Here is a 25,557-nt window from a genome sequence, read left to right as displayed (position 1 = left end):
TCTTTTAAGAGCGGATCAGGTAGGAGAAATTGCAGAACATTCTAATGAACGTTAATATGAAATTAAGATGCAAAGCTAGCTTGTAACATCTCCAAAACCTATGTTAATACTTTGATATGGCGAATAACAACGGTTACTATCGCAAGTTACATTTACCAAAAATGGTGGCGCCCATATAAATAACACTGCAATCATGACATTATCTAGCTACTAATAACACGCGTTTGTACCTTCAGATCTTTTACTTTCTTGCTAAATGTAGACCGTCAAGGTAACTGGAGTGGCCTGCTATGTCCAATGCACTTGTTAGTTTTCTAATACGAGCTAAATTAGCTATCTAACGTTTATGATAGTAACGTTACGTTATTCTGCGCAGTGCAATTTGTTTCCGTATTCTGTAATGTTGTCCAGCTAAATTTAATCTGAATGATAGCTGGTACTGTTGTGCAAACGGGGGACGTGTGTTCTTTGCTTACCACGACAATTTAGTTGTTTACCTTTTTTGTTCTTTGCCATTTTTTCCAGGCATGTTAATAACCACAAGTCGCTGTGCGAAAGCACTGCAGCTCACCCTCGCAGTGATCAAGCCTGATGCAGTGGCGCATCCTGTCATCTTGGAGGTCAGTGAGAGCCAATGGCTTTTGCTTAATGGAATCTGTGATTGTAAATACTGGCTACATTATACTGTAGGCTATAGACACACACACACATACATTAGGCTATTCAGATAACATTTTTGAAATCATGTGTTTTTGTGGACCAAATTACAATGATCCACATCACATATCAGCCATTTAGCCAGATTAGTATCTTGTGGTTAGTTACCGGTGTGATAGTATCTTGTGGTTAGTTACCAGTGTGATAGTATCTTGTGGTTAGTTACCAGTGTGATAGTATCTTGTGGTTAGTTACCAGTGTGATAGTATCTTGTGGTTAGTTACCAGTGTGATAGTATCTTGTGGTTAGTTACCAGTGTGATAGTATCTTGTGGTTAGTTACCAGTGTGATAGTATCTTGTGGTTAGTTACCAGTGTGATAGTATCTTGTGGTTAGTTACCGGTGTGATAGTATCTTGTGGTTAGTTACCGGTATGATAGTATCTTGTGGTTAGTTACCAGTATGATAGTATCTTGTGGTTAGTTACCAGTGTGATAGTATCTTGTGGTTAGTTACCGGTGTGATAGTATCTTGTGGTTAGTTACCGGTATGATAGTATCTTGTGGTTAGTTACCGGTGTGATAGTATCTTGTGGTTAGTTACCAGTGTGATAGTATCTTGTGGTTAGTTACCGGTGTGATAGTATCTTGTGGTTAGTTACCAGTGTGATAGTATCTTGTGGTTAGTTACCGGTATGATAGTATCTTGTGGTTAGTTACCGGTGTGATAGTATCTTGTGGTTAGTTACCGGTGTGATAGTATCTTGTGGTTAGTTACCAGTGTGATAACATCTTTGCCTATTGTAAACACTTGATAATATTAGGAGTTGATCACATCAGCTTTTCAAAACATTGATTGTGAGAAGTTGATTTATGAAGTCATTTTCAATGGTCCATAGCAAACAAAAATTTCAGCTGCATCTTCAATGAAATGTTATCATCTACACAATTGGAGAGTGGACAGAGCTTATTGGCATATTCTAATTGTGCACATAGGATTATAAATGAACTGAATGAGAGGCAACAAGCTGTTATTTAGACTTCTCTGTTGTTTTCTGATTTAATTACCTTGCCCACTGGCTCAAAGAAAGGAGAGGGAAAAATGCAATGATCATCAAAGATTCAATTTAATGCACTGTTCTATTTAAATACTTCAGTTCCTTTAAAGCTGATTGTCTGTCTGTCTCCCTTTATCAGCACAGGAGGGCAGTTTGAGGGGGGCGGGATTTCTAAGATGTAATAAAATCCATCAATATTTGGGTTGTTGACATTTTTTCAGAATTCCATAATTTTAAATGGTGTAAATAAGATTTATGACTGAGAACTCAGACAATGGTGATGATATCCACTGGAGTCCCACATTGTAGGTGAAAGTCTAGTATTTAGATGAGAGTAGTACTGTGTACTCTATTTAGTATCTGGATGAGAAGTAACGCCTCTCTCCCTTCCAGGCCCTTCACCAGAGAATCCTAGAGAATAGGAAGTAATATGTAGTTCTCTACCTTCCAGGCCCTTCACCAGAGAATCATAGAGAATAGGAAGTAATATGTAGTTCTCTACCTTCCAGGCCCTTCACCAGAGAATCATAGAGAATAGGAAGTAATATGTAGTTCTCTACCTTCCAGGCCCTTCACCAGAGAATCATAGAGAATAGGAAGTAATATGTAGTTCTCTACCTTCCAGGCCCTTCACCAGAGAATCATAGAGAATAGGAAGTAATATGTAGTTCTCTACCTTCCAGGCCCTTCACCAGAGAATCATAGAGAATAGGAAGTAATATGTAGTTCTCTACCTTCCAGGCTCTTCACCAGAGAATCATAGAGAATAGGAAGTAATATGTAGTTCTCTACCTTCCAGGCCCTTCACCAGAGAATCATAGAGAATAGGAAGTAATATGTAGTTCTCTACCTTCCAGGCCCTTCACCAGAGAATCATAGAGAATAGGAAGTAATATGTAGTTCTCTACCTTCCAGGCCCTTCACCAGAGAATCATAGAGAATAGGAAGTAATATGTAGTTCTCTACCTTCCAGGCCCTTCACCAGAGAATCATAGAGAATAGGAAGTAATATGTAGTTCTCTACCTTCCAGGCCCTTCACCAGAGAATCATAGAGAATAGGAAGTAATATGTAGTTCTCTACCTTCCAGGCCCTTCACCAGAGAATCATAGAGAATAGGAAGTAATATGTAGTTCTCTACCTTCCAGGCCCTTCACCAGAGAATCCTAGAGAATAGGAAGTAATATGTAGTTCTCTACCTTCCAGGCCCTTCACCAGAGAATCATAGAGAATAGGAAGTAATATGTAGTTCTCTACCTTCCAGGCCCTTCACCAGAGAATCATAGAGAATAGGAAGTAATATGTAGTTCTCTACCTTCCAGGCCCTTCACCAGAGAATCATAGAGAATAGGAAGTAATATGTAGTTCTCTACCTTCCAGGCCCTTCACCAGAGAATCATAGATAATAGGAAGTAATATGTAGTTCTCTACCTTCCAGGCCCTTCACCAGAGAATCATAGAGAATAGGAAGTAATATGTAGTTCTCTACCTTCCAGGCCCTTCACCAGAGAATCCTAGAGAATAGGAAGTAATATGTAGTTCTCTACCTTCCAGGCCCTTCACCAGAGAATCATAGAGAATAGGAAGTAATATGTAGTTCTCTACCTTCCAGGCTCTTCACCAGAGAATCCTAGAGAACAGGAAGTAATATACAGTGCCTTGCGAAAGTATTCGGCCCCCTTGAACTTTGCGACCTTTTGCCACATTTCAGGCTTCAAACATAAAGATATAAAACTGTATTTTTTTGTGAAGAATCAACAACAAGTGGGACACAATCATGAAGTAGAACGACATTTATTGGATATTTCAAACTTTTTTAACAAATCAAAAACTGAAAAATTGGGCGTGCAAAATTATTCAGCCCCTTTACTTTCAGTGCAGCAAACTCTCTCCAGAAGTTCAGTGAGGATCTCTGAATGATCCAATGTTGACCTAAATGACTAATGATGATAAATACAATCCACCTGTGTGTAATCAAGTCTTCGTATAAATGCACCTGCACTGTGATAGTCTCAGAGGTCTGTTAAAAGCGCAGAGAGCATCATGAAGAACAAGGAACACACCAGGCAGGTCCGAGATACTGTTGTGAAGAAGTTTAAAGCCGGATTTGGATACAAAAAGATTTCCCAAGCTTTAAACATCCCAAGGAGCACTGTGCAAGCGATAATATTGAAATGGAAGGAGTATCAGACCACTGCAAATCTACCAAGACCTGGCCGTCCCTCTAAACTTTCAGCTCATACAAGGAGAAGACTGATCAGAGATGTAGCCAAGAGGCCCATGATCACTCTGGATGAACTGCAGAGATCTACAGCTGAGGTGGGAGACTCTGTCCATAGGACAACAATCAGTCGTATATTGCACAAATCTGGCCTTTATGGAAGTGTAGTAAAACGCCAAAGGGATCTACCTCCTGGTCCTCTTCCCCTGTCTTACCCACCAAGGGTAGAGACAGAGATGACTTCGCCTACTGAAATACCAGATTGGGTAAAGCCACCAGAAGACGATTCAAGCCAACCAACTATTGAACCTGACTGGTGTCAGGAAGAATCACCCTCTGCCTCAAGTGACACCTCTGAATGGGAACAGCTGATAGACTCATTGCTGATAGAGTGAACAGAGGCCCATATGCGCACTGTAAGAAAAGTGTTTCCTCATTGTTGCTAGAGTAATAGGCTCTGTCATAACCAGAGGCCCATATATGCACTGTAAGAAAAGTATTTCCTGTTGTAAGATATGTCATCACCCTCTCTGCTCTGGGGGAATGGGAGGAGCAGCAGATCGGGTGCAGAGAATCAAAAGGTATATAAAGAGACATTTGCCATTACTTTGGCGCTGACTTCTTGAATTCTGAATTCATAGAATCAACCATTTGAACCAGGTATTGGTGCCTGGCTCATCTCTAGATTCTAACTCTATTGAATTTGGACGAGATTCTTGTGCTGAGACTCCTCGTGTTCCTATCTATTCCAAACCGTTACTACTGGCAGTGTGTGGTTCTTGAGGCTTTGTCCACTATATGACAGTCCCTGCTTTGTGATCGCCTGACCAAGGTCTAATCACCGGCATTACTGGAAATAGTTTGGCATCCCGAGACAGGACTTAAACACTGAACACAGGGGGTTTTCGTTGGAGGATAGTGAAACATCAGTAGACGATCAGTTGACCAAGAACGACTCGAGTTTCCTCATTCAATATAACTTGAATCCAATTTAGTTAAAATAACGACTCCAATTCAACCTCTCGGCAGTTAGAGGGGAGTCGCTACACTAAACTAAATTTCTCAAATTCTGACCGATTGAAACTCTGCTCCTGATCTCGTGGGTCTCCTCGTCATCTCTCAAAGGTAATTAAATAACTATTATAAGCATTTCATATCAAACATCTCCAATCGAAAATCAAATCAAGAGTCGGCTTTCAATTCCGCAACAAAGCCTCCTTCACTCACGCCGCCAAGCTTACCCTAGTAAAACTGACTATCCTACCGATCCTCGACTTCGGCGATGTCATCTACAAAATGGCTTCCAACACTCTACTCAGCAAACTGGATGCAGTTTATCACAGTGCCATCCGTTTTGTCACTAAAGCACCTTATACCACCCACCACTGCGACTTGTATGCTCTAGTCGGCTGGCCCTCGCTACATATTCGTCGCCAGACCCACTGGCTCCAGGTCATCTACAAGTCCATGCTAGGTAAAGCTCCGCCTTATCTCAGTTCACTGGTCACGATGGCAACACCCATCCGTAGCACGCGCTCCAGCAGGTGTATCTCACTGATCATCCCTAAAGCCAACACCTCATTTGGCCGCCTTTCGTTCCAGTACTCTGCTGCCTGTGACTGGAACGAATTGCAAAAATCGCTGAAGTTGGAGACTTTTATCTCCCTCAACAACTTCAAACATCAGCTATCTGAGCAGCTAACCGATCGCTGCAGCTGTACATAGTCTATTGGTAAATAGCCCACCCATTTTCACCTACCTCATCCCCATACTGTTTTTATTTATTTACTTTTCTGCTCTTTTGCACACCAATATCTCTACCTGTATATGACCATCTGATCATTTATCACTCCAGTGTTAATCTGCAAAATTGTAATTATTCGCCTACCTCATGCCTTTTGCACACAATGTATATAGACTCCCCTTTTTTTTCTACTGTGTTATTGACTTGTTAATTGTTTACTCCATGTGTAACTCTGTGTTGTCTGTTCACACTGCTATGCTTTATCTTGGCCAGGTCGCAGCTGCAAATGAGAACTTGTTCTCAACTAGCCTACCTGGTTAAATAAAGGTGAAATAAAAAATGTTAACATTTTTTTTAATATAGAGATAAGTGTTATCATTGTACCAGGCATTTTATAGAACATTAAGGCATTTGCATGTTTTTGATTAACGCTGTGTGTGACCGAGTAACAAATTGTGTATTTTGAAGTGTGTTTGATTGTAAAAGAAAAAAAACAGAGTGTTTTCAAAAATAAACGGTAGTCTTGTTTTGTCTCGAGTAAAAGGTTCTCTCAAAGACAGTTAACGGCACGGGAGATAACAACTCTGACACTCCCCGCTACCGGGACACTGGAAACGGGGATCAATGCTCTATGACAGAATGAGTTTCCATTAAAAGACAAGGAGGAAGGTGTGTCCAGTAGTGATTCATTTAATTGTCTTATCAATCTATCTAAGTTTTATTTTCCAAGCGATACATAGCCAACGGGCAGAGTAGTGAGACTAAGTTGACAAAAGGTCCTCACACTTTAAACTAGATACATCACAGAGGGGATATACTCAACCACAGGGAAATCATATAGAGACTGGTAGGACTAGTGCTTAATAACAACTCATGGACCAATTAGTGGTGAAGCAAAGAGTCTAGAGGATAAAGGTGGGGTTCACACATCCCAGCTAGAGCTAGACCGTTGAGAGTGACAAGGCAAAAGACCTCTCTACGCGGACAACGCTTCGATATAGAAAGAGAGGCAGGGCTACGCGAGCGGTCCTGGTTATACCGAGATAACCTGAAGTATCTATAGTGACCTGTCCAATCCAGGGAACGGGACGCTAACCACCTCTAGCACCCCGCTGCCGGCCAAGGGGCGGGCTGAAGGTTTCGTATCGCGACAGAAGAGTGGCAAGAAGAAAGCCATTTCTTAAAGATATCCATAAAAAGTGTCATTTAAAGTTTGCCACAAGCCACCTGGGAGACACACCAAACATGTGGAAGAAGGTGCTCTGGTCAGATGAAACCAAAATTGAACTTTTTGGCAACAATGCAAAACGTTATGTTTGGCGTAAAAGCAACACAGCTCATCACCCTGAACACACCATCCCCACTGTCAAACATGGTGGTGGCAGCATCATGGTTTGGGCCTGCTTTTCTTCAGCAGGGACAGGGAAGATGGTTAAAATTGATGGGAAGATGGATGGAGCCAAATACAGGACCATTCTGGAAGAAAACCTGATGGAGTCTGCAAAAGACCTGAGACTGGGACAGAGAGATTTGTCTTCCAACAAGACAATGATCCAAAACATAAAGCAAAATCTACAATGGAATGGTTCAAAAATAAACATATCCAGGTGTTAGAATGGCCAAGTCAAAGTCCAGACCTGAATCCAATCGAGAATCTGTGGAAAGAACTGAAAACTGCTGTTCACAAATGTTCTCCATCCAACCTCACTGAGCTCGAGCTGTTTTGCAAGGAGGTATGGGAAAAACTTTCAGTCTCTCGATGTGCAAAACTGATAGAGACATACCCCAAGCGACTTACAGCTGTAATCGCAGCAAAAGGTGGCGCTACAAAGTATTAACTTAAGGGGGCTGAATAATTTTGCACGCCCAATTTTTCAGTTTTTGATTTGTTAAAAAAGTTTGAAATATCCAATAAATGTCGTTCCACTTCATGATTGTGTCCCACTTGTTGTTGATTCTTCACAAAAAAATACAGTTTTATATCTTTATGTTTGAAGCCTGAAAAGTTCAAGGGGGCCGAATACTTTCGCAAGGCACTGTATACTTCTCTACCTTCCAGGCCCTTCACCAGAGAATCCTAGAGAATAGGAAGTAATATATACTTCTCTACCTTCCAGGCTCTTCACCAGAGAATCTTAGAGAACAGGAAATAATATATACTTCTCTACATTCCAGGCCCTTCACCAGAGAATCCTAGAGAATAGGAAGTAATATATACTTCTCTACATTCCAGGCCCTTCACCAGAGAATCTTAGAGAATAGGAAATAATATATACTTCTCTACATTCCAGGCCCTTCACCAGAGAATCCTAGAGAATAGGAAGTAATATATACTTCTCTACATTCCAGGCCCTTCACCAGAGAATCTTAGAGAACAACTTCATCATTGTCAGGTCCAAAGACCTGGTGTGGAGGAGACAGGACTCTGAGAAGTTCTACTCTGAACATGCAGGTAAGGTTCTAGATGGTTCTACCGTCAAATTAGAATGCATCTTTATGGGTTCTATTTGGAACATGCAGGTAAGGTTCTAGTTGGTTCTACCGTCAAATTAGAACGTATCTTTATGGGTTCTATTCGGAAACATTCAGGTAAGGTTCTAGATGGTTCTACTGTCAAATAAGAATGTATCTTTATGGGTTCTATTCGGAACATGCAGGTAAGGTTCTAGATGGTTCTACCGTCAAATTAGAACGTATCTTTATGGGTTCTATTCGGAACATGCAGGTACATTTTATAAGCTAGATATGGTTCTACCATAGAAAACACATTAGCTTTATATGTATTGTAATGAAACAGGCAGAGAGAGTGAGCTCGTCTGTGGTGATATTCCTGACACCAGTGTAATGAAACAGGCAGGGAGAGTGAGCTCGTCTGTGGTGATATTCCTGACACCAGTGTAATGAAACAGGCAGGGAGAATGAGCTCGTCTGTGGTGATATTCCTGACACCAGTGTAATGAAACAGGCAGGGAGAGTGAGCTCGTCTGTGGTGATATTCCTGACACTAGTGTAGTGAAACAGGCAGGGAGAGTGAGCTCGTCTGTGGTGATATTCCTGACACCAGTGTAATGAAACAGGCAGGGAGAGTGAGCTCGTCTGTGGTGATATTCCTGACACCAGTGTAATGAAACAGGCAGGGAGAGTGAGCTCGTCTGTGGTGATATTCCTGACACCAGTGTAATGAAACAGGCAGGGAGAATGAGCTCGTCTGTGGTGATATTCCTGACACTAGTGTAATGAAACAGGCAGGGAGAGTGAGCTCGTCTGTGGTGATATTCCTGACACCAGTGTAATGAAACAGGCAGGGAGAGTGAGCTCGTCTGTGGCAGGGAGTCCCTCAACCTTCTGGCCCGTAGCTCTGCGCTCCACCGACTGTGCCACATAAAGCTTGTGTGGCAGAGTCAATATCCGGAGTTATGAACACATGGTCGCCACAGTATTCTCTATGGGTTTTTTTCCGAGCACGCAGCTGAAGGTTAAGTCAACCGTCAAAGGCTTAAGCCAAACAGAAGGAATGCTATGGACACCGTCTGGTAATAAAATGTGCTGTCCAGTTGTAGCCGCTACAATCACAACAAACTTAAAATGTCCGACAGACCCATGTTTATTATGTGGAGTCTGCTAGAAATTAATTATCCATTTTCCTGCTTGAACAACTTTTAACTGTGACATGCTTTTTAAGGCACAGCTTCAACTACAGCTTTAACAGCACAATTCGTTTTTATTTCCCCTTTATTTAACCAGGTTTCACCTTTATTTAACCAGGTTTCACCTTTATTTAACCAGGTAGACTAGTTTAGAACACCTTTATTTAACCAGGTAGGCTAGTTTAGAACACCTTTATTTAACCAGGTTTCACCTTTATTTAACCAGGTTTCACCTTTATTTAACCAGGTTTCACCTTTATTTAACCAGGTTTCACCTTTATTTAACCAGGTAGGCTAGTTTAGAACACCTTTATCTAACCAGGTTTCACCTTTATTTAACCAGGTAGGCTAGTTTAGAACACCTTTATCTAACCAGGTTTCACCTTTATTTAACCAGGTAGGCTAGTTGAGAACACCTTTATTTAACCAGGTAGGCTAGTTTAGAACACCTTTATTTAACCAGGTAGGCTAGTTTAGAACACCTTTATTTAACCAGGTAGGCTAGTTTAGAACACCTTTATTTAACCAGGTAGGCTAGTTGAGAACACCTTTATTTAACCAGGTAAGCTAGTTGAGAACACCTTTATTTAACCAGGTAGGCTAGTTGAGAACACCTTTATTTAACCAGGTAGGCTAGTTGAGAACACCTTTATTTAACCAGGTAGGCTAGTTGAGAACACCTTTATTTAACCAGGTAAGCTAGTTGAGAACACCTTTATTTAACCAGGTAGGCTAGTTGAGAACACCTTTATTTAACCAGGTAGGCTAGTTGAGAACACCTTTATTTAACCAGGTAGGCTAGTTGAGAACACCTTTATTTAACCAGGTAGGCTAGTTGAGAACACCTTTATTTAACCAGGTAGGCTAGTTGAGAACACCTTTATTTAACCAGGTAGGCTAGTTGAGAACACCTTTATTTAACCAGGTAGGCTAGTTGAGAACACCTTTATTTAACCAGGTAGGCTAGTTGAGAACACCTTTATTTAACCAGGTAGGCTAGTTGAGAACACCTTTATTTAACCAGGTAGGCTAGTTGAGAACACCTTTATTTAACCAGGTAGGCTAGTTGAGAACACCTTTATTTAACCAGGTAGGCTAGTTGAGAACACCTTTATTTAACCAGGTAGGCTAGTTGAGAACACCTTTATTTAACCAGGTAAGCTAGTTGAGAACACCTTTATTTAACCAGGTAGGCTAGTTGAGAACACCTTTATTTAACCAGGTAGGCTAGTTGAGAACACCTTTATTTAACCAGGTAGGCTAGTTGAGAACACCTTTATTTAACCAGGTAGGCTAGTTGAGAACACCTTTATTTAACCAGGTAGGCTAGTTGAGAACACCTTTATTTAACCAGGTAGGCTAGTTGAGAACACCTTTATTTAACCAGGTAGGCTAGTTGAGAACACCTTTATTTAACCAGGTAGGCTAGTTGAGAACACCTTTATTTAACCAGGTAGGCTAGTTGAGAACACCTTTATTTAACCAGGTAGGCTAGTTGAGAACACCTTTATTTAACCAGGTAGGCTAGTTGAGAACACCTTTATTTAACCAGGTAGGCTAGTTGAGAACACCTTTATTTAACCAGGTAGGCTAGTTTAGAACACCTTTATCTAACCAGGTTTCACCTTTATTTAACCAGGTAGGCTAGTTTAGAACACCTTTATCTAACCAGGTTTCACCTTTATTTAACCAGGTAGGCTAGTTGAGAACACCTTTATTTAACCAGGTAGGCTAGTTTAGAACACCTTTATTTAACCAGGTAGGCTAGTTTAGAACACCTTTATTTAACCAGGTAGGCTAGTTTAGAACACCTTTATTTAACCAGGTAGGCTAGTTGAGAACACCTTTATTTAACCAGGTAAGCTAGTTGAGAACACCTTTATTTAACCAGGTAGGCTAGTTGAGAACACCTTTATTTAACCAGGTAGGCTAGTTGAGAACACCTTTATTTAACCAGGTAGGCTAGTTGAGAACACCTTTATTTAACCAGGTAAGCTAGTTGAGAACACCTTTATTTAACCAGGTAGGCTAGTTGAGAACACCTTTATTTAACCAGGTAGGCTAGTTGAGAACACCTTTATTTAACCAGGTAGGCTAGTTGAGAACACCTTTATTTAACCAGGTAGGCTAGTTGAGAACACCTTTATTTAACCAGGTAGGCTAGTTGAGAACACCTTTATTTAACCAGGTAGGCTAGTTGAGAACACCTTTATTTAACCAGGTAGGCTAGTTGAGAACACCTTTATTTAACCAGGTAGGCTAGTTGAGAACACCTTTATTTAACCAGGTAGGCTAGTTGAGAACACCTTTATTTAACCAGGTAGGCTAGTTGAGAACACCTTTATTTAACCAGGTAGGCTAGTTGAGAACACCTTTATTTAACCAGGTAGGCTAGTTGAGAACACCTTTATTTAACCAGGTAGGCTAGTTGAGAACACCTTTATTTAACCAGGTAGGCTAGTTGAGAACACCTTTATTTAACCAGGTAAGCTAGTTGAGAACACCTTTATTTAACCAGGTAGGCTAGTTGAGAACACCTTTATTTAACCAGGTAGGCTAGTTGAGAACACCTTTATTTAACCAGGTAGGCTAGTTGAGAACACCTTTATTTAACCAGGTAGGCTAGTTGAGAACACCTTTATTTAACCAGGTAGGCTAGTTGAGAACACCTTTATTTAACCAGGTAGGCTAGTTGAGAACACCTTTATTTAACCAGGTAGGCTAGTTGAGAACACCTTTATTTAACCAGGTAGGCTAGTTGAGAACACCTTTATTTAACCAGGTAGGCTAGTTGAGAACACCTTTATTTAACCAGGTAGGCTAGTTGAGAACACCTTTATTTAACCAGGTAGGCTAGTTGAGAACACCTTTATTTAACCAGGTAGGCTAGTTGAGAACACCTTTATTTAACCAGGTAGGCTAGTTGAGAACACCTTTATTTAACCAGGTAAGCTAGTTGAGAACACCTTTATTTAACCAGGTAGGCTAGTTGAGAACACCTTTATTTAACCAGGTAGGCTAGTTGAGAACACCTTTATTTAACCAGGTAGGCTAGTTGAGAACACCTTTATTTAACCAGGTAGGCTAGTTGAGAACACCTTTATTTAACCAGGTAGGCTAGTTGAGAACACCTTTATTTAACCAGGTAGGCTAGTTGAGAACACCTTTATTTAACCAGGTAGGCTAGTTGAGAACACCTTTATTTAACCAGGTAGGCTAGTTTAGAACACCTTTATTTAACCAGGTTTCACCTTCATTTAACCAGGTAGGCTAGTTTAGAACACCTTTATTTAACCAGGTAGGCTAGTTTAGAACACCTTTATTTAACCAGGTTTCACCTTCATTTAACCAGGTAGGCTAGTTTAGAACACCTTTATCTAACCAGGTTTCACCTTTATTTAACCAGGTAGGCTAGTTTAGAACACCTTTATCTAACCAGGTTTCACCTTTATTTAACCAGGTAGGCTAGTTGAGAACACCTTTATTTAACCAGGTAGGCTAGTTTAGAACACCTTTATTTAACCAGGTAGGCTAGTTTAGAACACCTTTATTTAACCAGGTAGGCTAGTTTAGAACACCTTTATTTAACCAGGTAGGCTAGTTGAGAACACCTTTATTTAACCAGGTAAGCTAGTTGAGAACACCTTTATTTAACCAGGTAGGCTAGTTGAGAACACCTTTATTTAACCAGGTAGGCTAGTTGAGAACACCTTTATTTAACCAGGTAGGCTAGTTGAGAACACCTTTATTTAACCAGGTAAGCTAGTTGAGAACACCTTTATTTAACCAGGTAGGCTAGTTGAGAACACCTTTATTTAACCAGGTAGGCTAGTTGAGAACACCTTTATTTAACCAGGTAGGCTAGTTGAGAACACCTTTATTTAACCAGGTAGGCTAGTTGAGAACACCTTTATTTAACCAGGTAGGCTAGTTGAGAACACCTTTATTTAACCAGGTAGGCTAGTTGAGAACACCTTTATTTAACCAGGTAGGCTAGTTGAGAACACCTTTATTTAACCAGGTAGGCTAGTTGAGAACACCTTTATTTAACCAGGTAGGCTAGTTGAGAACACCTTTATTTAACCAGGTAGGCTAGTTGAGAACACCTTTATTTAACCAGGTAGGCTAGTTGAGAACACCTTTATTTAACCAGGTAGGCTAGTTGAGAACACCTTTATTTAACCAGGTAGGCTAGTTGAGAACACCTTTATTTAACCAGGTAGGCTAGTTGAGAACACCTTTATTTAACCAGGTAAGCTAGTTGAGAACACCTTTATTTAACCAGGTAGGCTAGTTGAGAACACCTTTATTTAACCAGGTAGGCTAGTTGAGAACACCTTTATTTAACCAGGTAGGCTAGTTGAGAACACCTTTATTTAACCAGGTAGGCTAGTTGAGAACACCTTTATTTAACCAGGTAGGCTAGTTGAGAACACCTTTATTTAACCAGGTAGGCTAGTTGAGAACACCTTTATTTAACCAGGTAGGCTAGTTGAGAACACCTTTATTTAACCAGGTAGGCTAGTTGAGAACACCTTTATTTAACCAGGTAGGCTAGTTGAGAACACCTTTATTTAACCAGGTAGGCTAGTTGAGAACACCTTTATTTAACCAGGTAGGCTAGTTGAGAACACCTTTATTTAACCAGGTAGGCTAGTTGAGAACACCTTTATTTAACCAGGTAGGCTAGTTGAGAACACCTTTATTTAACCAGGTAGGCCAGTTGAGAACACCTTTATTTAACCAGGTAGGCTAGTTTAGAACAAGTTCTCATTTACAACTGCGACCTCTGGCCAAGATAAAGCATAGCAGTGCGACACAAACAACAACAAGAGTTACACATGGAGTAAACAAAACATACAGTCAATAACACAAATGCAAATGTGCAAATGAGGTAAGATAAGGGAGGTAAGGCAAAAATAGGAGTTGGTCCTCCTTTGCTGCTATAACAGCCTCCACTCTTCTGGGAAGGCTTTCCACTAGATGTTGGAACATGGCTGCTATAACAGCCTCCACTCTTCTGGGAAGGCTTTCCACTAGATGTTGGAACATGGCTGCTATAACAGCCTCCACTCTTCTGGGAAGGCTTTCCACTAGATGTTGGAACATTGCTGCTATAACAGCCTCCACTCTTCTGGGAAGGCTTTCCACTAGATATTAGAACATTGCTGCTATAACAGCCTCCACTCTTCTGGGAAGGCTTTCCACTAAATGTTGGAACATGGCTGCTATAACAGCCTCCACTCTTCTGGGAAGGCTTTCCACTAGATGTGGGAACATGGCTGCTATAACAGCCTCCACTCTTCTGGGAAGGCTTTCCACTAGATGTTGGAACATGGCTGCTATAACAGCCTCCACTCTTCTGGGAAGGCTTTCCACTAGATGTGGGAACATGGCTGCTATAACAGCCTCCACTCTTCTGGGAAGGCTTTCCACTTGATGTTGGAACATTGCTGCTATAACAGCCTCCACTCTTCTGGGAAAGGCTTTCCACTAGATGTTGGAACATTGCTGCTATAACAGCCTCCACTCTTCTGGGAAGGCTTTCCACTAGATGTTGGAACATTGCTGCTATAACAGCCTCCACTCTTCTGGGAAGGCTTTCCACTAGATGTTGGAACATTGCTGCTATAACAGCCTCCACTCTTCTGGGAAGGCTTTCCACTAGATGTTGGAACATTGCTGCTATAACAGCCTCCACTCCTCTGGGAAGGCTTTCCACTAGATGTTGGAACATTGCTGCTATAACAGCCTCCACTCTTCTGGGAAGGCTTTCCACTAGATGTTGGAACATTGCTGCTATAACAGCCTCCACTCTTCTGGGAAGGCTTTCCACTAGATGTTGGAACATTGCTGCTATAACAGCCTCCACTCTTCTGGGAAGGCTTTCCACTAGATGTTGGAACATTACTGCAAGGACTTGCTTCCATTCAACCACAAGAGCATTAGTGAGGTCGGGCACTGAAGTTGGACGATTAGACCAGACTCGCTGTCGGCGTTCCAATTTATCCCAAAGGTGTTTGATGCGGTTGAGGTCAGGGCTCTGTGCAGGCCAGTCAAGTTCTTCCACACCGATTTTTGACAAAACCATTTTTGTATGGTCCTCGTTTTGTGCACGGGGCATTGTCATGCTGAAACAGGAAAGGGCCTTCCCCAAACTGTTGCCACAAAGTTGGAAGCACAGAATCGTCTAGAATGTTATTGTATGCTGTAGCGTCGTTCGTTCTGCGTTGTGTACTTTTAATTAGACGCTGCCACAACTGGAGGTCTGCTGGTTGAATTATTTTGTATTTTCCCTGCACACGAAGAAACAACACACATTATGTTAACCCTTGGCGCAGTCCTAGCTCTCAGGCACCTGGCAAAGCACATGGACACTCACTCAAACACTGTCCCAAGTACTCACAAGTTACAATACATACCCTAGTTCGCGAGCTTGGTGAAACTTGTTAACATAAATATTTTTCTTGCCCACATTGTAACAAACTCATGGTAGCATAACAGTACATTGTGTAACATTACCACGGTTTTATATTGAACCATTTGGGAGCCAAGGACAACATACCGCTAACTGAAGGTCAGGCAAAAGAGAACAACAGATAACCCACGATAGGCCAAACTAAAATATACAAAACTTTTACAATCACATGTATGTACAATATTGATATGAAAAGTAGTTGTACACCAAATAATAACATTAGCTATGCAGCTGTAATTAAATATATAAAAAAACACACTGAATTATTATCAAATTATTAACATCCCCTCTTGACCTGGTCTATTTGAATTGGTCCTTGTGTGCAACTTGGTGCATAATCTGGGAGAACAACCTCACACTGCTACTTATGCTGTAGCGTTAAGATTTCCTTCACTGACATACAGCCCAGGATCATTATTCCTCTTCCACCAAACTTTACAGTTGGCACTATGCATTCGAGCAGGTAGTGTTTTCCTGGCATCCTGAGCGGCGCAGGCGGTCTAAGGCACTGCATCTCAGTGCTAGAGGGAGTCACCACAGACCCTGGTTCGGTCCCGGGCTGTATCACAACCGGGCCGTGATCGGGAGTCCCATAGGGTGGCGCACAATTGGCCCAGCATCATCCGGGTTAAGGAAGGGGTTTTGGCACGTGTAGGCCGTCATTGTAAAATAAGAATTGGTTCTTAACTGACTTGCCTAAAGGTTAAAAAAAAAGATAAAATAAAACATTTAAAATCTGCCAAACCCACATTCGTCCGTCGGACTGCCAAATGAAGAAACATGATTCATCACTCCAGAGAACGTGTTTCCACTGAGTCCAATGGCGGCGAGCTTTACACCACTCCAACCAACACTTGGCATTGAATCATGAAGCTCCCGACGGACAGTTCTTGTGCTGACGTTGCTTCCAGAGGCAGTTTGGAACTCGGTAGCGAGTGTTGCAACCGTGGACAGACGATTTTTACGAGCTACTCGCTTCAGCACTAGGCGGTCCCGCTCTGTGAGCTTGTGTGGCCTACCACTTCGCGGCTGAGCCGTTGTTGCTCCTAGACGTTTCCACTTCACAATAGCAGCACTTACTGTTGACCGGGGCAGCTCTTGCAGGGCAGAAATTTGACAAACTGACTTGTTGGAAACGTGGCATCCTATGACGGTGTCACGTTGATAGTCACTGAGTTCTTCAGTAAGGCCATTCTATGGCCAATGTTTGTCTATGGAGATTGCATGGCGGTGTGCTTGATTTTATACAACTGTCAGCAGTGGGTGTGGCAAAGAGACCAGTCAAAACTGAATGATTCATCCAGCTCTCTTTGGTCTAAATAAGGTTTATTTTTTATTTTAAATACATTTTGCTAACATTTCTAACATTTCTAAAAACCTGTTTTTTTCTTTATGGGGGTATTGTGTGTAGATGGATTGAGATTTTGTTAAGATAAAACAAAACAAAATCCATGTTCTAATAAGGCTGTAACATAATGTGGAAAAAGTCAAGGGGTCTGAATACTGTATGTATATATATATATTGATTATCTTGATCAGATGTTTACTTCGTTTTTTTCCCCTCATGTTAAATAATCTAGAAAATGCCTTTATTGCAATAATAATCCATTTAGCAGACTCTTTTTTACATTTTTTATCCAAAGGGAGTTAAGTCATTTTTTAAATTCTACCTTTATTTAAGTCAGTTATTAAGAACAAATTCTTATTTTCAACGACAGCCTAGGAACAGTGGGTTAACTGCCTTGTTCAGGGGCAGAACGACAGATTTTTTTTACCTTGTCTGCTCGGGTACTTGGATCTTGCAACCTTCTGGTTACTAGTCCAACGCTCTAACCACTGGGTTACCTGCTGCCCCAAATGCAAGCATACATGTTTCCATGGGGACAAGCGCCAGGCTCTAACAACCACCTCATACTGCCTCTTATCACCACATAGAAGCACCACGTATCACCACATAAAACCACTTCATAGAACTTCCTCATTCATCACATAGAACCGCCTCATATTGCCAAAATAGAACCTCCTCGTATCACCACATAGAACGTCCTCATATCACTACATAGAACTGCCACGTATCACCACATAGAACCTCCTCATAGAACCACCCATAGAACCACCACGTATCACCACATAGAACCGCCACGTATCACCACGTAGAACCACCATATATCGTTGATGCGTCTTTGTGTGTTTTGTCTCATCTCTCAGGACGGTTCTTCTACCAAAGACTGGTTGAGTTCATGTCCAGGTAAGCTTCAAGTCATTTCTCTTCACACTTTAATGTAGCGAACATAACTTTAACGTGTGTGTCAAATGGCACCCTATTTGGACTAAAGTAGTGTACTATGTAGGGGGTAGGCTGCCGTTTGGGACGCACACCTCTGACTCATATTCATTGTTTAACTTCCCTTTTAACAAATTGTATTGGTCACATACACACATTTACCTTTAACTCCCGCTGTGATGTGATGCAAGCGCTGTTGAATGTGAAGACAAAAGCATCTTGACGACTAAACACAGTATGTCACTTCAACTCGATGGCGTATCTTCGTCCACTTCTGCTATTTTGTCCAATTATTGGACAAGAGAGTTGATCTGATTGGTCAACGGATCAATTAGTGGAAAGAGAACCAGAATTGGTCTGCCACATTCATACTGCTGAGATGCAATCATGGAAACTCAAGTACTGGGACCGGATTCACAAAACCTTAAGGATACTTGGGTCGGCAGGTAGCCTAGTGGTTAGAGCGTTGGGCCAGTAACCGAAAAAGGTTGCCTGATCGAATCCCTGAGCTGACAAAGGTAAAAATCTGTCGGACTGCCCACTGTTCTTAGGCCGTCATTGTAAATAAGAATTTGTTCTTAACTGACTTGCCTCGTTAAATAAAGGTTAAATAAAATTAAGAAGAAATATCTTCTTAACTGCCATTTTTCCCCCTTAACTATAGACTTAAGAAGAAAGTTAAGCAAAGTTGCTATTCCTCAAGAATGTTACTGGAAACGTTCTTTGGGTTTTTCTTAAGTTTCTTCCTAAGAAAAAAGTGAAGAAGAAATGGGATTCTTGAAAATAATGCTTTAGGAGTTCTTCTTGGAAATGTACTTAACTTTAGGACAGCTAAACCCTTGTCTTGTGCAGACTGGGCCCAGGAGGTGAGCAGTTTAAAAATGCCTAACTGTATTGATTAGAAAAGTTAGCCATACGAACCACTTCTATCCATCCAGCCATACGAACCACTTCTATCATTCCGGCCATACGAACCACTTCTATCAGTCCAGCCATACTAACCACTTCTATCAGTCCAGCCATACGAACCACTTCTATCAGTCCAGCCATACGAACCACTTCTATCAGTCCAGCCATACGAACCACTTCTATCAGTCCAGCCATACGAACCACTTCTATCAGTCCAGCCATACGAACCACTTCTATCAGTCCAGCCGCACGAACCACTTCTATCAGTCCAGCCATACGAACCACTTCTATCAGTCCAGCCATACGAACCACTTCTATCAGTCCAGCCATACGAACCACTTCTATCAGTCCAGCCATACGAACCACTTCTATCAGTCCAGCCATACGAACCACTTCTATCAGTCCAGCCATACGAACCACTTCTATCCATCCAGTCTTTGAGGCAGCTCTGTGGGGAGTGTCTGTTGTCGATCCAGCTCATTCATAAAGGGGCTTGGGCGCCGAGGAGGACGGTGGGCGCCGGGAGAACATAGCTCATTTATAGACCCCCATGCAGGGCACCCCTCTGGCTTCTAATGGTGTTCTCCGTGCCTTTGGCTCCAAATGGCACCCTATTCCCTATGCAGTGTGCTACTTTTGACCTGAGTCAGGTTTAAGCCGCTTAAGTTTAGTGCACTACATGGGGAATCGTGTTCCATTTGGCCATGTTATTTTCTTTTACTTTCTCGTTCTGAACTCCTGAAAGAATACATAGTTGAGTGTTGGTGTTATATCACAGCTTGAAGCAGAGCCTTGTTTTGTTTTTAATGTTCAAGGTTGTTTTATGTTTTTATTTTATTTTTATTTTTTAGGTTCGACAGTCTTTTCCTTTTGTGGGGTGGGCTGTCTTTTACCACCCGTTGTGCTACTGTGTATCGATGGGAGGGGGTTCTTTGAGTAGGATGTCTCTGAGTGGATCTGGTCTTTTACCATGGGGGTTCTTTGAGTAGGATGTCTCTGAGTGGATCTGGTCTTTTACCATGGGGGGGTTCTTTGAGTAGGATGTCTCTGAGTGGATCTGGTCTTTTACCATGGGGGTTCTTTGAGTAGGATGTCTCTGAGTGGATCTGGTCTTTTACCATGGGGGGGTCTTTGAGTAGGATGTCTCTGAGTGGATCTGGTCTTTTACCATGTTTTCATCATATGGACATTTTAAGCAATCACTGCGTTTGACCTGTAGTCCCAATTATATTTACAAAGCAAATATCATTTGAGGCCTTCACTGGCTGGATATCTTGAAGATGATACTCTTGTGCTGATGTACCCTACCTCACACAGATTAGGTGGAACTCTTTGTCAAAAGGCTCCCTAGTCTGAACCCCCCATTGCTCTGTTGTGATTCAGTGGTCCGATGGCCTACGTCCTGGCTAGAGAGGACGCCATAACCCACTGGAGAGAACTGATGGGTCCTACCAAGGTGTTCAGGCCCGCTATACCTCTCCTCAACCATCAGAGCCCAGTACGGACTCACTGACACCAGGAATACCACACACGGCTCTGGTAAGTGCCCCCAGAGGTCTTGTGGGTCTGGTAAGTGCCCCCAGGGCTCTTGTGGGTCTGGTAAGACCCCAGGGCTCTTGTGGGTCTGAAATGGCTGCTTTTTAATCATGCAGTAGTTTTGACCAGGGGGCTCAGGGTTTGGTGCTTTTTAAAAATATTTATTGACTATCTATTTATTGATCTAGTTGAGACCCATTGAGATAGAATAAAAATCACAAGCCTCGCTGATCCACTTTTTCAAGTAGCAGATCAATGGCGTGAGGTTTTTCCTCTGGCCTGGTATTATTTACACACATATGGTTTCATCCTCTACACTGAGCGCCGTTTCTCTAATAGAAGATTGTAGGATGTAGCTGAACAAAGAGAAACATTGATGATGTTCAGGGAACAGCAGTGAACTGATCTGTAGAACAAGGGTCTCTGGCAGAAACACACACACTTTCTTACGACATTTTCAGGAATTAACCATTTTAACAAATACAGGACATGAAAAAAAAGTCCAGACTTCAAAATCTTGTTTTCTTACCTTGTTAGGACATTCTGGTCCTGATAATGTAGGGAGACACACACACACACACACACACACACACACACACACACACACACACACACACACACACACACACACACACACACACACACACACACACACACACACACACACACACACACACACACACACACACACACACACACACACACACACACACACACACACACACACACACACACACACACACACACACACACACACACACACACACACACACACACACACACACACACACACACACACACACACACACACACACACACACACACACACACACACACACACACACACACACACACACACACACACACACACACACACACACACACACACACACACACACACACACACACACACACACACACACACACACACACACACACACACACTGTTTCTGTATGAGGGACCACACACACAACACCCACAACAGTTATTTATAGCTGTCAATCAAATGATCTAGGTATTAATTGTGTGTGATAGCTATCAATATAGGTTTTGTATTAGACAACCAGAATCATTTGAGTAATCTCCTCTACTGATATGCAGTCTACAATACTTTAGGGCATCGCAGCCCATATACAACTCTATCTTCATATTTTGTCTGGTGCTGGTGGTTGAGACTCCTGACCATAAACTGTAATGCCATAACTTTAATAACATCAATGTCATTTAAAGATTTAGTTGATTCTACTAATATTCATTTCCATTAACCCTTTAATAAACTCTTGATGTTGTGTAATAATCTTGTGTAATAACATAACATGCTAAAGTAAATTTCCCAAGCTTGGGCTAATTAAAAGTCTTCTCATAAAGGAATTTTAAAAATCTTCTCATAAAGGAATTTTTAAATTCTTCTCATAAAGGAATTTTAAAATTCTTCTCATAAAGGAATTTTTAAATTCTTCTCATAAAGGAATTCTAAAAGTCTCCTCATAAAGGAATTTTAAAATTATTCTCATAAAGGAATTTTAAAATTCTTCTCATAAAGGAATTTTAAAATTATTCTCATAAAGGAATTTTAAAATTCTTCTCATAAAGGAATTCTAGAATTGTTGTCATAAAGGAATTCAAAAATTCTTCTCATAAAGGAATTTTAAAAGTCTTCTCCTAAAGGAATTTTAAGTCTTCCCGTTTCCAGATTCGTTGAGTCGGGCGGAGGAGATCAGTTTCTTCTTCCCAGACTTCAGTCAGGAGACGTGGATGGAGAGAGAGGAGCTGAGGTTCAGGAAGAGACGCATGGAGGACAAAACCAGAGGAAACAGATACACACGTTACCAGTTCACAGCTAACTGCTGATCTCAGTACACATTTAAACAAATACTTGACTGGACCAGGGGCCTGCGTTCATAAAATATCTCAGTAAGAGTGTACAGTATATAACAGTACCAGTCAAAAGTTTGGACACACCTACTCACTCAAGGGTTTTTATTTTTACTATTTTCTACATTGTAGAATAATAGTGAAGACATCAACACTATGAAATAACACATATAGAGTCATGTAGTATCCAAATAAAAGTGTTAAACAAATCAAAATATATTTTATATTTGGGAATTTTCAAAGTAACCACCCTATTGCCTTGATGACAGCTTTGTACACTCTTGGAATTCTCTCAACCAGTTTCACCTGGAATGCTTTCCCATCAATCTTGAAGGAGTTCCCACATATGCTGAGCACTTGTTGGCTGCTTTTCCTCCACTCAATTCAACCATGATGGCCTGATTCACGCAGTCTCCTCAGAACAGTTGATGTTTAGGGAAGCATTTATTTGGGCTGCAAATTCTGAGGCTGGTAACTCTAATGAACTTATCCTCTGCAGCAGAGGTAACTCATGGTCTTCTTTTCCTGTGGTGGTCCTCATGAGAGCCAGTTTCATTATAGCGATTGATGGTTTTTGCGACTGCACATGAAGACACTTTTAAAGTTCTTGAAATTTTCCAGATTGACTGACCTTCATGTCTTAAAGTAATAATGGACTGTCGTTTCTCTTTTGCTTATTCGAGCTGTTCTTGCCATAATATGGACTTGGTATTTTACCAAATAGGGCCATCTTCTGTATACCACCCCTACCTTGTCACAACACAACTGATTGGCTCAAACTCATTAAGAAGGAAAGAAATTCCACAGATGAACTTTTAACAAAGCACACATGTTAATTGAAATGCATTCCAGGTGACTACCTCATGAAGCTGGTTGAGAGTATGTCAAGGAGTGCAAAGCTGTCATCAAGGCAAAGGGTGGCTACTTTGAAGAATCTCAAATATAAAATATATTTTGTTTACTACATGATTCCATATGTGTTATTCATAGATTTGTCACCTTCACTATTATTCTACAATGTAGAAAATAGTAAATATAAAGATGTACTTCAACATTATGCACCAATATTCCAATCACAATTGACTGCAGTTGATACTATGGAACATAATGCAACGTCTATTAAAAAAAGGAAATGAAACCACAAAGCACTCGCACGTCATCTGTTTTATTGTCAGCACAAATGTACACTGTCCATATCGATAAACATAAAGAGCCAAAACGACCTGACAGAGGTCAGTTACTATAGAATGTACACTGTCTATATGGATAAACATAAAGAGCCAAAACGACCTGAAAAGGTCTGTTACTATAGAATGTCCACTGTCTATATGGATAAACATAAAGAGCCAAAACGACCTGAAAAAGGTCTGTTACTATAGAATGTCCACTGTCTATATGGATAAACATAAAGAGCCAAAACGACCTGAAAAAGGTCTGTTACTATAGAATGTCCACTGTCTATATGGATAAACATAAAGAGCCAAAACGACCTGACAGAGGTCAGTTACTATAGAATGTACACTGTCTATATGGATAAACATAAAGAGCCAAAACGACCTGACAAAGGTCAGTTACTATAGAATGTACACTGTCTATATGGATAAACATAAAGAGCCAAAACGACCTGACAAAGGTCAGTTACTATAGAATGGACAAATACACCTTATACTTACTGAGGCGGTTTGCCATTGAATAGAAAAACGCAATTGAAAACTGCTGTGTTTGTATGCTGTGACCTATGACCCTCGTTTCCCCTTTTCAGATTCAATATTCAAACCAGGGAAATCCTAAGCCAACTGCTTTGTATTTTTCAATTTGAATTGGAGATGTGTGTAAATTTATGAGGGTGGGAAAAAAAAAAAACATGTCTTTAAAAAAAAAATATTCCTCCTTTTTTTACCAACGTCTAAAACTTTGTGAGAATTGTACGGAGGATCTTCTGACGCTACTGTAGCTATCCAATAGATGATGATGATCATACTCCACGGATAAATCTGTTTCATATCAAGCTCTCTTCATGTAGAGCTGATGCTAGATGTGTAGTCACCTCAAATCATTCAGTCACTACAGTTCGTACAGTCAGTCAGTCGTCATCAAAAAAAGTGCCTCTTCAATGTAGAAGACATACTTTGTAGTCTACAGTTTTTTAAAAGTTGTTTTATCCGTCAAGGCAAAACAAACACTACCCAACGAGTTGCCTATTGAAATACTAAACCATATACATTACAAAACGACCGACTTCAAGACTGGTTTCCTTCAGGAATATCCGTTTTTGTGTTATGTCTTCAATATGGCCGACAAGCTAGCCGGGACAGTACAGCTCAGTTCCTAACAGCTCCAAGTTCCTCCACTTGTGCTTAAAAAAGAAACTTCAGTATCGTGTCCATAGAGAGAAAACTTATCTTATCAGAGCTTATCAGAGCTGGTATCAGTCAAGATGGCGGACCGATTGTGCGGTGGTTTATTTTCTCTCTAGTAATCTAGCTCTATGGTCGTGTCTTTGTCTTTCTCGTCCTCCAATAGTCCAAATGGCGTTCTGCGTCAAATGAAAGTTTATTGGTCTTATACACAGATGTTACCGCAGGTGCAGAGAAATGCTTGTGTTTCTAGTCCAGTAATACCTAGCAATACAAAACGAACAATACACACATAATCCCACCCAAAATAAATTATATAGGATTAACGATGACTAGAATACAGTATATACATATGAAGTGGACAGCAGTAGTTGTATAGGATTATATAGGATTAACGATGACTGGAATAAAGTATATACATATGAAGTGGACAGCAGGATGAACCATGACTAGAATACAGTATATACATATGAAGAGGACAACAGTAGTTATATAGGATGAACCATGACTAGAATACAGTATATACATATGAAGTGGACAGCAGTAGTTATATAGGATGAACTAGAATACAGTATATACATATGAAGTGGACAGCAGTAGTTATATAGGATGAGCCATGACTAGAATACAGTATATATATATGAAGTGGACAGCAGTAGTTATATAGGATGAACTAGAATACAGTATATACATATGAAGTGGACAGCAGTAGTTATATAGGATGAACCAGGACTAGAATACAGTATATACATATGAAGTGGACAACAGTAGTTATATAGGATGAACTAGAAT

The 25,557-nt window shown here is 40.9% G+C and overlaps 1 protein-coding gene across 1 annotated transcript; it reads left to right on the top strand.

Annotated features, from left to right (window-relative positions):
• The first annotated feature begins 25 nt into the window (after window positions 1-25).
• On the top strand, window positions 26-23,073 carry nme6 (NME/NM23 nucleoside diphosphate kinase 6). Its single transcript, XM_052524513.1, is given in 8 exon segments — window positions 26-271; window positions 526-620; window positions 8,028-8,130; window positions 18,012-18,054; window positions 20,377-20,459; window positions 20,462-20,476; window positions 20,479-20,535; window positions 22,227-23,073. Coding segments are annotated over 7 exon segments (552 nt in total). The 5' UTR covers window positions 26-271; window positions 526-527; the 3' UTR covers window positions 22,385-23,073.
• The last annotated feature ends 2,484 nt before the right edge of the window (window positions 23,074-25,557 follow it).

Source organism: Oncorhynchus keta, chromosome 8 (genome assembly GCF_023373465.1).
Source record: "Oncorhynchus keta strain PuntledgeMale-10-30-2019 chromosome 8, Oket_V2, whole genome shotgun sequence".
In the NCBI taxonomy this organism is placed as follows: domain Eukaryota; kingdom Metazoa; phylum Chordata; class Actinopteri; order Salmoniformes; family Salmonidae; genus Oncorhynchus; species Oncorhynchus keta.
Note: the sequence above shows the minus strand (reverse complement) of the source record. Positions and strands in the feature narration are given on the sequence as shown.